At 48.0% G+C, this 14,746-nt stretch overlaps 1 protein-coding gene across 1 annotated transcript in view; it reads right to left on the reverse strand.

Annotated features, from left to right (window-relative positions):
- Positions 1-366: 366 nt before the first annotated feature.
- The window catches only part of GLCCI1 (glucocorticoid induced 1), a 64,308-nt gene continuing 49,928 nt past the window's right edge, over positions 367-14,746 (reverse strand). The window contains exons 7-8 of the mRNA XM_069094459.1: positions 2,842-2,962; positions 367-2,454 (exon numbers count right to left, since the gene is read on the reverse strand). Of these exons, the coding sequence (XP_068950560.1) occupies positions 2,100-2,454; positions 2,842-2,962 (476 nt within the window). The 3' untranslated portion in view covers positions 367-2,099. The remainder of the gene's footprint in view (positions 2,455-2,841; positions 2,963-14,746) is intronic.

Genomic DNA, 14,746 nt, shown 5'->3' on the forward strand with positions numbered 1-14,746 from the left:
GCCCACGACCCTTCCAGTGTGAGTTAAAAAGGCCTCTTTCCTTTCTCTAAACTGAAGAAATGCCCCAGGACACACAATGTCAGCACCACGTCCTTGGAGGTTGCTCTGTCTCAAAAACACTTCATTTTCACAAATCCTTTGGGTATAAAGTCATGGATGGTGGAAGTTCCATCCCCCTCCACAAAGCCCTCAAGTCTGCACCAGGCTCCAGTGGGGAACATCAGTCGCCTGGTGGTTCTTGGGAGCACATGCATGTGAGCCCACGATGGGATCCCACAAGAGAGGAGGCTGCCTTGGTCCTTGGCAGAAGGGGCACCCCACAGCACCACCCTGTGCACTCCCTCCCCCCAAACACAGGAAGAGGACTACTTTTTACTAATAGCTTTATTTAAATAAGACACGGGAATTTCTCTACTGGAAAAGTACAAAACAAAAGCCACATCTGTCCTCATGTAAAGAAAGCCGCGGCGTGTCGTGGCCGGGCTTCCTAGGACAGCGATGGACAAAAACCGGACGTCTGAGCTGCCTCCGAGCCCAGGGTGTGGGCATCTGAGCTCAGCGGCTTCTGGGAACTGCCATGGAGAAACCAACGCTCCAGGGACCGGGATCCTCCTCCCCTCCCCCCCCGTCCCCCTCCCTCAGCACTGGGCGGTCACTGGAGCTCCCGTACACACTGTGGCGCTGACCTTTGCTCCCTCCTTCCCTCTCCTCTTTACCAAGGCCTGACAACACTGGGGTGAAAGAGATCTGAAAAACAACACAAGAGGACCACATCCTCTGCTCCGTGGCTGAACGCTGGCCAACCAGACCAGCCGATGTTGGGGGGAGGGAGGCAGCGAGCATTCAGATGGCTGACCCCCGCCCCAGACACACACAGACCCTTTCCCTCACCGTCCTCATTCCTTTGCAACCTTCACCAGGAGTGGGAGCCGAAGGCGATCCAGCCGCTTCCCTGGGCCCAGAGCAAGATTTCAGAGAAGCCTGGGCCCTGCCTGGTTCTCCCGGCTCAGGCCCCATCTGCCCAGGGCTTCCCACATGGAGGAGACCAGCAGAACTGACCACGCTGACAAAGACACAGAGATGGTCTAAAGGAAAGAGCTGCTGCCTGAAGTCACCGAAGCCTCCTCCAGCTAGTCTGAGAACAGGGCCATCTCTGGGCCCGCATGCCACTTGGTGCATCTGATGCTGCCGAGGGTGGAGGTGGGCGACCACAAGCTTGTCCCTTTTAAGCCAGAAAACAAAGAGACAGTTTCCAGAGGAGAAACGCAACACGGATTTGCCGGAGACGTGAATGAAGCGTTCCTGGCCGCCCTGTGATGTCCCTGCATGTTCTAGTCCTTCCCAGTCGCGCGAACGCTGAGTGCGGCATGCCTCCTGGCAACTTTCTCAACCTTGCACAAGTCACAAAGAATGCCCCTCTTCACCCCATCCTCTTGCTGCTGCCTGAGAAGGGGGCTCTACCTCCTGCTGCTGCTGGCTGGCCCTGCCCAGGATCACCCTTCTCAGTCTTCTTCCCACCAAGCGGAATGGAATAAGAAGAGATTAACGCAGAGAGATGTTGCTGTGACACCTTGTCTTTGCCAATACGATACATTCCAAGTTACCTGAGTAAGACTTCAGCTGAAGTACCTGAAACGAGGCCACAGGGTGGGCTCTGTGAGACAGGCCGGGATCTTGTGTGCATCGTGTGAATCACAAACACCTGCATCGATTGTCAACACAATGCTCAAGTACACCCTCTTCCACAGGACACAACGCAGCCAGACGGCTTCCCTTCGGACAGGCAACTTTCTGACACGGAAGGACTTGGAACAGACTGCAGGACGTGCTCGTCTGATCAGACACACTAGGAAATGCATCGTCTCCATTGAAAATGCCGAATGATCTACACGCTGAGTGAGCATCACCGCTTTCCACAAAGAAATAAAAATGTAAAAATGCTCCATTCAAGGCCTGTCCCCCCCCCTCAAGAACAGTGATGAGAGATCCTCTGGGAGCCTGACACGTCTTCTGTTCTATCAAGAAAGGTCACCGCTCCATGCAGACGTCTGGGCGGTCGTGCTGACTGGGCTTCTGAGGGTGAGGGCCTGCTCCCCTGCTTAGATGGCCACGTAATTCTGAGACGAGGCCCGCTCCTCAGCCTGACGCTCACTCAGCAGCGGGGGTGGCGGGGCTGGGCACGGCGGTGGGATCGTGACCTCTGCCACTGAGTCCACAATGCTGGTATCATCTGACAGAGACGAGAAGGCCACCCGTGCCGACAGCTGCTCGACGGTCAAGGTGCTCAGGATTGGGCTCTGGCCGGAGGCTGGAGAACTCTTGAGCATCAGGTCCGAGGCTGGTAGGAGAGGGCCCAGGAGCCTTACGGGGCAGAAGGCAGAGCCGGTTGGGATGAAATTCACCTTGTTTTTGTCAGGACACGAAAAGAGAGGGGCTGAGAGGGGCTGGCGAGCCCTAGAGAGGACAAAAGGACACCATGAACAACAAAGAACAAAGGATCCTGACCTCACACAGAGCTTGCAGAACGGTGGGGCCCTAGCTTTAGGCCCCAAGTCAGGAGGGGTGAAGCTCCACATCTCAAAAGGAACAGACCCAGGGGGCCTCCCTACCTCCTGCTATTCAGAAAATCATGAGGAGTCTGTGAGCCCCGCTCCCGTTTGGCTTGGGGCGGGGAGTGGCACCACTTCTCCTCTAAAGGCTGGATCTCTCTCAGGCCTCTTTTCTCCTTTGCCTTCAGCAATCACAGAGGAATAGCCCCTTCCCTATAACCCACCTGGGAAGCTCCCCCTCTCCTTAGCTCCTGCAGCTGCGTAGGCCCACAAGGGTGGGGAGGGTACTTACGCCATCTCCTCAAAGACCTTCACTCGCTCGCACCCCTCCGGTGGCTCCCGCTTGAACATGTAGCTGTTGTTGGGCTTGGGTGAGGAGGCGTACTTGGGGAGTGGTGAGCTGCTCCCACTGTCTGCAAATTTAAACCAGTTTGTTCCATTACTGATGGTGGGAAGCACTCAGGAACACACCTGGACTTCCGGCAGCTAAGCCTGCCTACCCACCACGGAGTCCCCGGGCCAACAAGTTTTTTCTCATACCCTTATTGAGCACATTTCTTCTCAATAAGGGTTTCAGTGAAAGACTAATCTGCCCTGCCATAGAAAACAAGTTTTTATCTCAAAAACCGTGTAGTGAATAAAAGTGCTGTATCCTCCAAAGCTAAGAGAACAAGAGGCCTCCCAAGCTAGGCCTTCTCAGTCACTGACCAGCTCTTTTCATCATACCGCCACCTTGATGCCCAGAGCAGTCGTGGCTGTCATTAAAGCCCAGGCATCACAGCTGGCCAGAATCACCAGCCCCCACTAGGACAGAGGGGACCTTCTCAGAAGGCAGGGTAGACACCACAGGGCACCTCTGCTGGACACACAGCCCCACAGCTCTGAACAAACCTGCTAGGAGTAAAAACGTCTGTTCTGGAATGGCCGGAAAGCCATTGAGCTGCCTCTTTTTCTACCAAGGAACGGTCCGGGGAGAGTGAACGCAGGAATCTTTATTATCTTTAATATCCTTAAAAACATGGGTCTCCTCAGTGACACATCTGGACAGGACTAAAGTCCCAAAGGCAGCATGTGTCTCCCTAAAAACTGCCCCTGACAACCCCCATGGTACACAGAGTCTACTCTGTCTCATGAAGCATACCCTCAAGGGTCCACCCCAAGGAAAACGACCTGTCCTCGACCTCAGCAGGCCAAGAATGAGAAAGGGAATGAAGAAGATCTGGGACCACACCAAATAATCAAGCCATTATGGTGAAGACTCTGAGCTTTCCACCTTTCCCTTGGCCCTCCCTTAAACAACCCTGCTCTTCATTTGCAACATGCCCTCCAATCCCTCGACCCCTCCCCTGCACCAACCACCCTCTCCTCTTCTGTCCATCTTGACTCCTTGGTGAGCCAACTGAACTCTGCACTGTCCTCTTCTCTTGAATCCCTCAAGCCCTTATCATATTGCCAATAATGCCCAGTCCAGCCTCAGCCTTGGGTCACTCCCACCACTCTTACATGCGCACATGCTGCTGAAGAACATCCCACAGCCACGCAGACAGGGTCCCTCAGCTGGGCCCTCACCACCACCAGGCAATCTTACCTCCCCCACTCTCCACAGCAGCCCTTCCAAACCTCCCATGGCTACCCTCCCCCTACTCTCCCAGCTGTAAACCCGGTTTCATGTTTTATAGACAAAAATAAGCCGTTCTCATGAGCTCCCTCTTCTCTCCCTTTCCTCATCTCCCATCACTCAGGTGCCTTCTGTCCCTCCCTCCTTCATCCCTGTCTCCCATGATGAAGTGGCCTTACTCCTGACCAAGGCCAAGCCCTCGACCTGCTCAAGGGAGCCCATTACACCTGCCTCCTCCAACAGATGCCCCTTCTGTCACCCCTACTCTTTCAATTCTTTTCTTTTTCTTTTTTAAGTGGGAAGTCTTTTTTTATTATCAACACATCACAGGACTCAAAAGGTCAAAATAAAAAATGCATTACAGTTTTGGGATCTGGGAATGGAGCTCCCTCTCCTCCGGCCTCTGCTTCCAGTCTACATTTTGCTCTGAGCTGGCTGTGGGAGACAGGTAGAAAGAGTCGCTGAAGATGGAGGGAGGTGGATGGAGGCAGAAGGTACCCAGAAGTCTCCCCCTGCCCATCTGGGAAAAAGGGTTTTGAGCCCCAGTCTTTCTCTTCCCTCCTGTAAGAAGTGTGTGTTCTGTGTATGGGTATATGAGGGCAGACAGCATACTGGAGGATGGACACTTCAAAGTCAAACTGGGCTCAGTCCTACCCTCAAAATTCAAGGACGAAGTGGTCTGTATCCTCCTAGAAGCTCAATCAGGGTTGATCATTTATTTTCAATCTATCCCTGTCGTGGGTTCATTTCCTCCAGCCTACAAACATGCCCACATCTCCCCCACCCTGAAAAAATTCTCACTTGATCCTTCCATTCCCTCAATCATCGTATTTCTCTTCTGCCCTTTGTAGTTACACTGCTTGCAAAGGCGTCCACAACAGTGGCCATCAATTTCTCTCCTCTCACTCTCTCTTAACAACCCCTATCCGGTTTCTGACCTCATTACACTGAAACTGCTCTCTCCAAAATTACCAGTGATCTCTTAAGCACTAAATCCAATGACCTTTTCTTAATCCTCATTCTCCTTGACCTTTCTTCAGCTTCTGACACGGCTGACCACTCTCTCTTGCTGAATTCCCTCTTCTCTCTAGGTTTTCAGACCACCACCCTTTCTCCCCTCCTCCCCCCACCCCTGACCCAGTTCTCCTCCCTCTCTGTCTCCTTACTAGATCCTTCTCCAGACCATGCCTTCTAACAACAGATGTCCCTCAAGGTGTGTTCTGTGCCCTCCTCTCTTCTCCTTCTATACTGCTTCACCTGGTGAGCTCATCAGCTCCCATGATCTGATTACCATCTCTACTGATGATTCTTAGTCTACCTGTCCTGCCCCAATCTCCCTGTTCACTTCCAATCTCATTTCTCCAACTGCCTTTCAGTTATCTAACTGGACAGCAAGTACACATCTTAAACTCAGGATGTGCACAACAGAACTCGTGATCTTTTCCCCTAAACCCTCCCTCCCTTCCCTCCTACTTGCCCTATTTCTGTTGAGAGTAATGCCCTTCTCCCTGTTCCTCAGGTTCCCAACCTAGGTATCACCTGGACTCCTTACTGCCCAAATTGTTGTCAAGGTTTATTGATTTCATATCTGCAGCACCTCTTGTGGATTTCACCTCTGCAGCATCTCTCGTGGATTTATCTCTGCAGCATCTCTCACGGATTTCACCTCTGCAGCATCTCTCATGGATTTCACCTCTGCAGCATCTCTCATGGATTTCATCTCTGCACATTTCTCACGGATTTCATCTCTGCAGCATCTGTCATGGATTTCATCTCTGCAGCATCGCTCACGGATTTCACCTCTGCAGAATCTCTTCTGGATTTCACCTCTGCAGCATCTCTCATGGATTTCATCTCTGCAGCATCTCTCATGGATTTCACCTCTGCAGCATCTCTCATGGATTTCATCTCTGCAGCATCTCTCATGGATTTCATCTCTGCAGCATCTCTCGTGGATTTATCTCTGCAGCATCTCTCATGGATTTCACCTCTGTAGCGTCTCTCATGGATTTCATCTCTGCACATTTCTCACGGGTTTCATCTCTGCAGCATCTGTTATGGATTTCATCTCTGCAGCATCTCTCACGGATTTCACCTCTGCAGAATCTCTTCTGGATTTCACCTCTGCAGCATCTCTCATGGATTTATCTCTGCAGCATCTCTCATGGATTTCACCTCTGCAGCATCTCTCACGGATTTCATCTCTGCACATTTCTCACAGATTTCACCTCTGCAGCATCTCTCATGGATTTCATCTCTGCAGCATCTCTCATGGATTTCATCTCTGCAGCATCTCTTCTGGATTTCATCTCTGCAGCATCTCTCATGGATTTCATCTCTGCAGCATCTCTTCTGGATTTCATCTCTGCAGTATCTCTTCTGGATTTCACCTCTGCAGCATCTCTTCTGGATTTCACCTCTGCAGCATCTCTCATGGATTTCACCTCTGCAGCATCTCTCACGGATTTCATCTCTGCAGCATCTCTCATGGATTTCATCTCTGCAGCATCTCTTCTGGATTTCATCTCTGCAGCATCTCTTCTGGATTTCATCTCTGCAGCATCTCTTCTGGATTTCATCTCTGCAGCATCTCTTCTGGATTTCATCTCTGCAGCATCTCTTCTGGATTTCATCTCTGCAGCATCTCTTCTGGATTTCATCTCTGCAGCATCTCTCACGGATTTCATCTCTGCACATTTCTCACAGATTTCACCTCTGCAGCATCTCTCACGGATTTCACCTCTGCAGCATCTCTCATGGATTTCATCTCTGCAGCATCTCTCATGGATTTCATCTCTGCAGCATCTCTCGTGGATTTATCTCTGCAGCATCTCTCATGGATTTCACCTCTGTAGCGTCTCTCACGGATTTCATCTCTGCACATTTCTCACAGATTTCACCTCTGCAGCATCTCTCACGGATTTCATCTCTGCAGCATCTCTTCTGGATTTCATCTCTGCAGCACCTCTTCTGGATTTCATCTCTGCAGGATCTCTTCTGGATTTCACCTCTGCAGCATCTCTTGTGGATTTCACCTCTGCAGCATCTCTCATGGATTTCACCTCTGCAGCATCTCTCATGGATTTCACCTCTGCAGCATCTCTCACGGATTTCACCTCTGCAGCATCTCTCATGGATTTCACCTCTGCAGCATCTCTCATGGATTTATCTCTGCAGCATCTCTCATGGATCTCACCTCTGTAGCGTCTCTTCTGGATTTCACCTCTGCAGCATCTCTTCTGGATTTCATCTCTGCAGCATCTCTTCTGGATTTCATCTCTGCAGCACCTCTTCTGGATTTCATCTCTGCAGCATCTCTCATGGATTTCACCTCTGCAGCATCTCTCATGGATTTCATCTCTGCAGCATCTCTCGTGGATTTATCTCTGCAGCATCTCTCATGGATTTCACCTCTGTAGCGTCTCTCATGGATTTCATCTCTGCACATTTCTCACGGATTTCATCTCTGCAGCATCTGTCATGGATTTCATCTCTGCAGCATCTCTCACGGATTTCACCTCTGCAGAATCTCTTCTGGATTTCACCTCTGCAGCATCTCTCATGGATTTCATCTCTGCAGCATCTCTCACGGATTTCATCTCTGCACATTTCTCACAGATTTCACCTCTGCAGCATCTCTCACGGATTTCACCTCTGCAGCATCTCTCATGGATTTCACCTCTGCAGCATCTCTCATGGATTTATCTCTGCAGCATCTCTCATGGATCTCACCTCTGTAGCGTCTCTCATGGATTTCATCTCTGCACATTTCTCACGGATTTCATCTCTGCAGCATCTCTTCTGGATTTCACCTCTGCAGCATCTCCCATGGATTTCATCTCTGCAGCATCTCTCATGGATTTCATCTCTGCAGCATCTCTTCTGGATTTCATCTCTGCACATTTCTCACGGATTTCATCTCTGCAGCATCTCTTCTGGATTTCACCTCTGCAGCATCTCTCATGGATTTCATCTCTGCAGCATCTCTCATGGATTTCATCTCTGCAGCATCTCTTCTGGATTTCACCTCTGCAGCATCTCTCATGGATTTCACCTCTGCAGCATCTCTCATGGATTTCACCTCTGCAGGATCTCTTCTGGATTTCACCTTTGCAACATCTCTGTCTAATGTGCCCCCTTCTCTCCTCTGATCCTGCTCCCACCCTATGATCACATCACCTCACACCTAGACTATAATAGCTGCTGAAGGTAGGGTGGGGGTGAAGAGAATGTCTACCTACCAACATCTCTCCCCCTCCAATTCATCCTCCTTTCAGTCACTAATTTTCCCAAAACACAGATCTAATCACGTCACACACCTCCTCCCTCCCCTGTCCTGAATAAACCCTTTGGCCCTATGGCCTCCAGGAGCAAACACAAAATGCTGTTTGGCATCCACAGTCCTTCATATCCTGTCCCCTCCCATCTTTTCAGTCTTCTCACACCTCACTCCCAAGCATCTCCTCTTCCATCCAATGCTTCCAACCTCCTGGCTGGTCCACAAACAAAACCCTGCTTGGCTCCAGGCGTTCTCTCTGTCTGTCTGCCATTCCTGGACCTCTTTCCCTCCTCATTCCAACGACTGACCCTGTGACTTCTTTTAAACCCTAAAGGAGACCTTCCCCAACCCCTCCTAAGTCCCGTGCTTTCCCACTGTTGGTTATTTCCCATTTGTCCTGCACATGGCTTGCTCTGTACATATGTGTTGGTATGTTGGCTCCGCCATTAGACTGTAAACTCCTGGAGGGCTGAAACTTTTGGCTCTTTTTGTGTCCCCTATGCTTAATACAACGCCTGGCACATAGCGAGTGCTTAATAAATGTTTACTGATTTATATTCTTTGTGGATTGGGAAACAAAAAGGTCAAAGGGTTGTAAGACTTAATCACATTTATCACAAACAGTTTCTTCAACAGGAGAATTCTGAGGCCTTAGACATGGAGAACATGCAATAAAATCACATCAACAAAACTGACCATAAAGAAGTGGCTATTCAGGGCAACTACGTGGTACAGTGAATAGAGCTCCTCCTGGAGTCAGGAGGACCCGAGTTCAAATCTAGTCTCAGACATTTAACACAAAACTAGCCATGTGACCTTGGGCAAGTCACTTAACCCCAATTGCCCTGCCTTCCCCCCTCAAAAAAAAAAGTAGTGGCTACTGACCAAGGATTCCTTTCTTCTTCGTCCCTCCACTTTCTAGCCCAATCCAGGCCCTTGTCACCTCCTGCCCTCCCTCCTCACTTTTTCTCCCCCTCCCTCCTTCCTCTCTCTCTGCCCCTGTCCCTTTCTCTCTTTCTTCTTCTCTTCCCCTCCCCAATCCACAGAACTTACAAGTAATCTTCCTAAAGTATAAGCAGGTCTGAGAATATTGCCCCCTGTCCAGGAGTCTTCAGTGGCCTTCTACTGCCTCCCAGACAAAATTCAGACTTGCTGCCTTGGTATCAGAAGTCAGCCTTTGCTGCCCCCCATGTGTCTCCTCTCCCCACACTAGCTCCTCAGAGCTACTGCCTCCATGCCTTCTTCCACTGAAGCCTGGCTGCTCCACGAAGGTGTCCCTGGCTCCTACCCTCACCCTTGCCATCCCAGTGGCGCTCTACCCCTGCCAATAACTCTGGTACAGTATCTACTTGCTTACCCATGTGCATGTTGCAAGTACACCTCCCACCCCCCTGGTAAAACATCATTTTCTAGAGGCCAAGCTTGTCCTTGTCTCAGGAGGCACTTGTGGAAATGAATGTCCCACCTAGTTGCTGTGTACCACCAGACCAGCTCTCCAAACAGAGACATGACAAGAACACCAATGAGATGACATGCTGTCCAACCAAAGTGATTCCACTTCATCTCTAGTATAAAAAAGGAGAATTCAAAGAAGCTCAGTGTGCCCAGTGAAGGCAGCATGGAGAGCTGACAACACCTGGTGAATGACAATGCCAGCATCTCTGCGTTACAACTGAAGCACACAGCTCTCCTTTTCGTTCATAATTGATAAATTAACTGCTTCATAAGGGGCTCAGGGTTGCCTGATTACTTGTTGAGACAGAAGGCATAAAAATTTCTAATAATGGGGAAAACCCCATAAGCAATCAAGGTGGGACAATTGGGAATGGATAAAGAAACCAATGCTGACAGAGACAATCCCCATCTCCTAAACAAAATTAGCCAACACAACCACGAGACAGAAAGAGCCCAGAAACTGGCTCGGCCAGCAAAGGGGAGCAGAGAAAGGAGAGAGCCCAGACCAACTCATCCAGAATAAATGGATGGGAACAGTATTAATGGGGATCAGCGAAGAGGAAATGCTTCCAGGACAGGCAGCAGAGATCCCAAGAATTCAGGCTGCCTTGGGTGGGTCACTCATCTAGTCTAGGCCTCAGCTCCTCCCTTACACCTCATTTTCCTTCAACCAAGTAGCGAATCAACAAGCATTTACTGAGTGCTTGCTATCAGACACCCTAGTGAATGCGATTCAAAGAAAAAGAAAGCAGGGGCAGGCAGCATGCCTCCTAGGTCCCTGCTGCAGTCTTTGGATAGTGCAAATTTTACAGAACAAACCCTTTTATTAAGAGGATTTGTTCTGTGAAGTTTGGATTCAGGCACAGGGCTGCACTTGAGGACCTGGAGGGCCCCATACAGCCTTGAGGCTGCAGGTTCCCCAGTCCTGGACTATTCCTTGCCCTCAAGGAGCTGACATTCTACCAGGGGACACAAAAGATCCACAGAGAGGAGACAGAAGCATCAGGAAAGGCCCCTACGTGGCAGGCCTAAGGGAACTGCCAGGGCCAAGGCAGAGCATCAGGAGATGTGGGAGGACCTTGGAGTAGGCCAGGGCAGGCACTAGGTCATCCTGGAGAGTGGGGCTTTTTGAAAGCTGGGGGAGACATAAGCATGCATGAAGATAGCAGGGAAAGAAGGAGCCAGGGACAGGGAGGGCCTGAAGATTAAGTGCAATGGAGAAGACAAGGGACGTGGGAACAAGAAAGGCTTGGCAAGGAGAAGAGGAAAGAGGATGTTATTGGGGAAAACTGCCTCAGCGATGAAAGATTACCAAGAGGGAGAGCCTGGTGATGGCTTCAACTTTTGTTTGTTTGGGGATTTTTTTTTTTGTGAAACTACAGTGAAATCAGAGAGGATTCTGGGAATTCTGGAATAAAGCCAGAAATTACTTGGCTATCCCAAATTCCCTTAAAATAATGCCTCAAAGTGAACTTTGGAGCAACAGAAAAAATAAAGAGTTGGGTAAAGCAACTGTCCAGCCTGAGATAACCTGGGAGGACACTGGGGTGGTGGTCTTGAAGTACAAACATGTCTAAAGGGGGCAGCTAGGTGGCGCATTGAATAGAGCAGCAGCCCTGGAGTCAGGAAGACCTGAGTTCAAATTTGACCTCAGATACTTACCGTGTTTCCCCGATAATAAGACCTATCCCGAAAATAAGCCCTCCCCTTACTGTGTAAGATTCCTCTAAAATAAGCCCTCCCCCCAAAATAAGCCCTATTGAGATTGCTACTGTAGTGAAGGTGATCCCCTGCGCTACACGCTACATCCAAGCTCCGAGCTGCATCCAATCAGAGCTGCAGCAGTGAGCGCGTCATCCTGTTCTTCCCCAGTGATTTGCTTACTGAATAAAGGTACATTTTTTTGTTCACATTTACCTGTTTATTAAAATTGCTGTCAATGTTCATTAAAATAAGCCCTCCCCTGAAAATAAGCCCTCTAGTGTTTTTCTGTCCAAAAAAATTAATAAGACAGCGTCTTATTATCGGGGAAACACGGTAACACTTACTAGCCATGTGACCTTCAGCAAGTCACTTAACCCTAACTGCCCTGCCTTACCCCCTCCAAAAAAAAACAAAAAGAACCAAATATGTCTAAAGAATCAACAAAACAGCAAGCCTTGGGGGCAGACTTGGCATTAGGAACTGTTATCCCATGGATAGTGTGGGGAAGACTCCAGGGCCCTCCACTGATGCTGGACACACCTCCTAGAGGAGCTAACCACATACAGTCCCCAGGCTGTGGATGTCGGTGAGGAGGAGTGAGTCACACTGGTAAATGTGGTCATGGAGAGGTGGCGGCCTGGTTTTAGTCCCAGGGGAAAGAGGGGAGCTGAAGGCTTGCAGCTACCAGTGCCACAGGCAGTAAGAGCATTTGGGGTGACAGCATTCCTAGGGGCCCTGGTCCTGGCTCTGGGGTAGAAAGGTGTCCTTGAAGTCAGGTCCCCAAAAAGAACTCAGAAAACAACAGGACAAAAATCCCAGAACCTAAGACATTATCCCCCATGCCACAGGACTAGAGTCCAACTCTAACACAAAGTTAAGAAATAAGCCACTAAAAAATGAGTGAGTCAGAAAGAAAGAACCTGACCATAGACAGCTAATATGGTATAGAGAAATCAAGCTTCAAACTCAGAAGAAGAAAGTAAAGTTAACACAGATACTTCTATCTCAATGGAAAAAAAAAAAAGTAAAATGGTCACAAGTCCAAAAAGATTTCATGGAAGAGCTTAAAAAAGGTTTTAAATTTTAATAAAGAGAGTTTGAGGAAAAATTAAGAAAAAAATGTAAGAATAATGAAAAAGTAAACCAATTGGAAAAACAGATTAAAAAAAACTTACGGATGAAAATAATTCTTTACAAATTATAATTGGGCAAGGAGAAGCTAGTGACTTCATAAGACACCAAGAAATGATAAAACAAAATCAAAAGAATAAAAAAAAAGAAGCAAATATGAGACATCTCCACTAGAAAAACAACTGACCTGGAGAACAGATCTAGGAGAGACAATGTAAGAAATTATTAAGGAAAATTGCCCTGAAGTTTTAAGAATGAGGGGGAGAAACAGAATTCACCAATCACCACTTGAAAGAGATTCCAAGATGAAAACTCACAGAAGCACCATACAAAAAGGCAACATGAAAGACCAATTACAAGGGATTTAATCGGGTCAAACTGTTTACTTTTTATGAGAAAATGTTATCCGTAACTCTTACATTATCATTACTAGGGTAGTTTGAAAGAGCCTACACAGACAGAAGAAGAGTTGAATTGAGTAGGGAGTGGCAAAATGGAGCAACTATCTCATACAAATCAGAAGTGAATGGAAGAACTGTTACAGTAGAATTAGGGGGGCTGGTAGTGGTAGAACCTTATTCTCATCAGAACTGGGTTAAAGAGGGAATAACGTACACCCAGAAGGGTATAAAAGTCTTCCTAACATATAAAGAAACAGGGTGAGGGAACAAGATAAGAGAAGGTCTCTTGGAAGATTAAGGAAGAGCAAAGTGAAGGGAGAGGATAAAAGAGGGATTCTTTGAAGGACTGCAGATTAGTGGCTAGAAGTCAATTAGATGTTTGAGAAGGGATAGAGTAAAAAGAGAGGAAAATAGTGAAGAAAAACAGGATGGAGGGAAATGCACATCAAGGAACTGTAATTTTGAGTGTGAATGGAATGAACTCACCTATATAACAGAAATGGATAGAATGGATCAAAAATCAGAATCTGACAATAGGTTGTTTACAAGAAACACACTTAAAATGAGAGACAGACATGAGAATAAATAAAGGGCTGAAGTAGAGTTTGATATGTTTCAACTGATACAAAAAAAGCAGGGGTAGTAATCATGACCTCGGACAAAGCCAAAACAGATTCAATTAAAAGAGAGAAACAGGAATGCTACATTATGTTCAGTGGTACTATAGGTAGTGAAGTTAATATCAAAAAACAAACTGATATGTACCAAATGCTATACGATCCAAATTTTTAAAGGAAAAGTTAAATGAATTATAGGTGGAAATAGACAGCAAAAAGTTATAATAATGGAGGACTTCAAACTTCCCCTCTCAGAACCAGATGAACCTAACAATAAATAAACAAGAAAGAAGTCAAGGAGATGAACAGAATCTTAGATGATGAAGACCTCCCCTGTCCTTAATAAGCCTAAGGGAATTTGAAGATCTTCCCTGCCCTTAATAGGCCTAACATCATCACATGGAGCTCATGGTGGGAGGAGCTTGCCGAAAGAGTGGAACAAGGAAGGGTGGAACAGGAAGGAGCAGAGCGGAGAAAAGTTCCAGCAAAGCTGGGACCAAGCAGAACTGACAGGGAGAATGCTTGTGGTTTGGGTGCTCTGCTGATATGTGTTACTTTCTGTGAAGACAGACAGACAGAGAGACAGAGGGAGAGAGACAGACAGACAGACAGACAGAGACAGAGAGAGAGGGAGAGAGAGACAGATAGACAGACAGAGACAGAGAGAGAGACAGAGGGAGAGAGAGACAGACAGAGACAGAGAGAAAGAGAAAGACAGAGAATGTTTGTGATGTCAACACTCTGTAGCATTCTGTCTGTTGTTCTGTCAGACAAAAGCACCCTATTATTCTTAGACAGAAGCCCTGAAAGAGATTTTACTGTTGTTAACAGAAGTCCTGGGACTTGCCTGTTGATCTGTGTTTGATTTCTCTGACAGAAGCCTTGTCTGCTGATTTGTGTTACCCTGTCAGACAGAAAGTGAACTGAGATGACAGTGCTGGCAATGTGTATAGATATTGTTGTAGCTCTGTTAAGTGTAATGTGTATAAACA

The sequence above is a fragment of the Petaurus breviceps genome, unplaced genomic scaffold (genome assembly GCF_028583685.1).
Source record: "Petaurus breviceps papuanus isolate PSGF00001 unplaced genomic scaffold, PetGlider_PUasm1.0 218, whole genome shotgun sequence".
Taxonomy (NCBI): domain Eukaryota; kingdom Metazoa; phylum Chordata; class Mammalia; order Diprotodontia; family Petauridae; genus Petaurus; species Petaurus breviceps.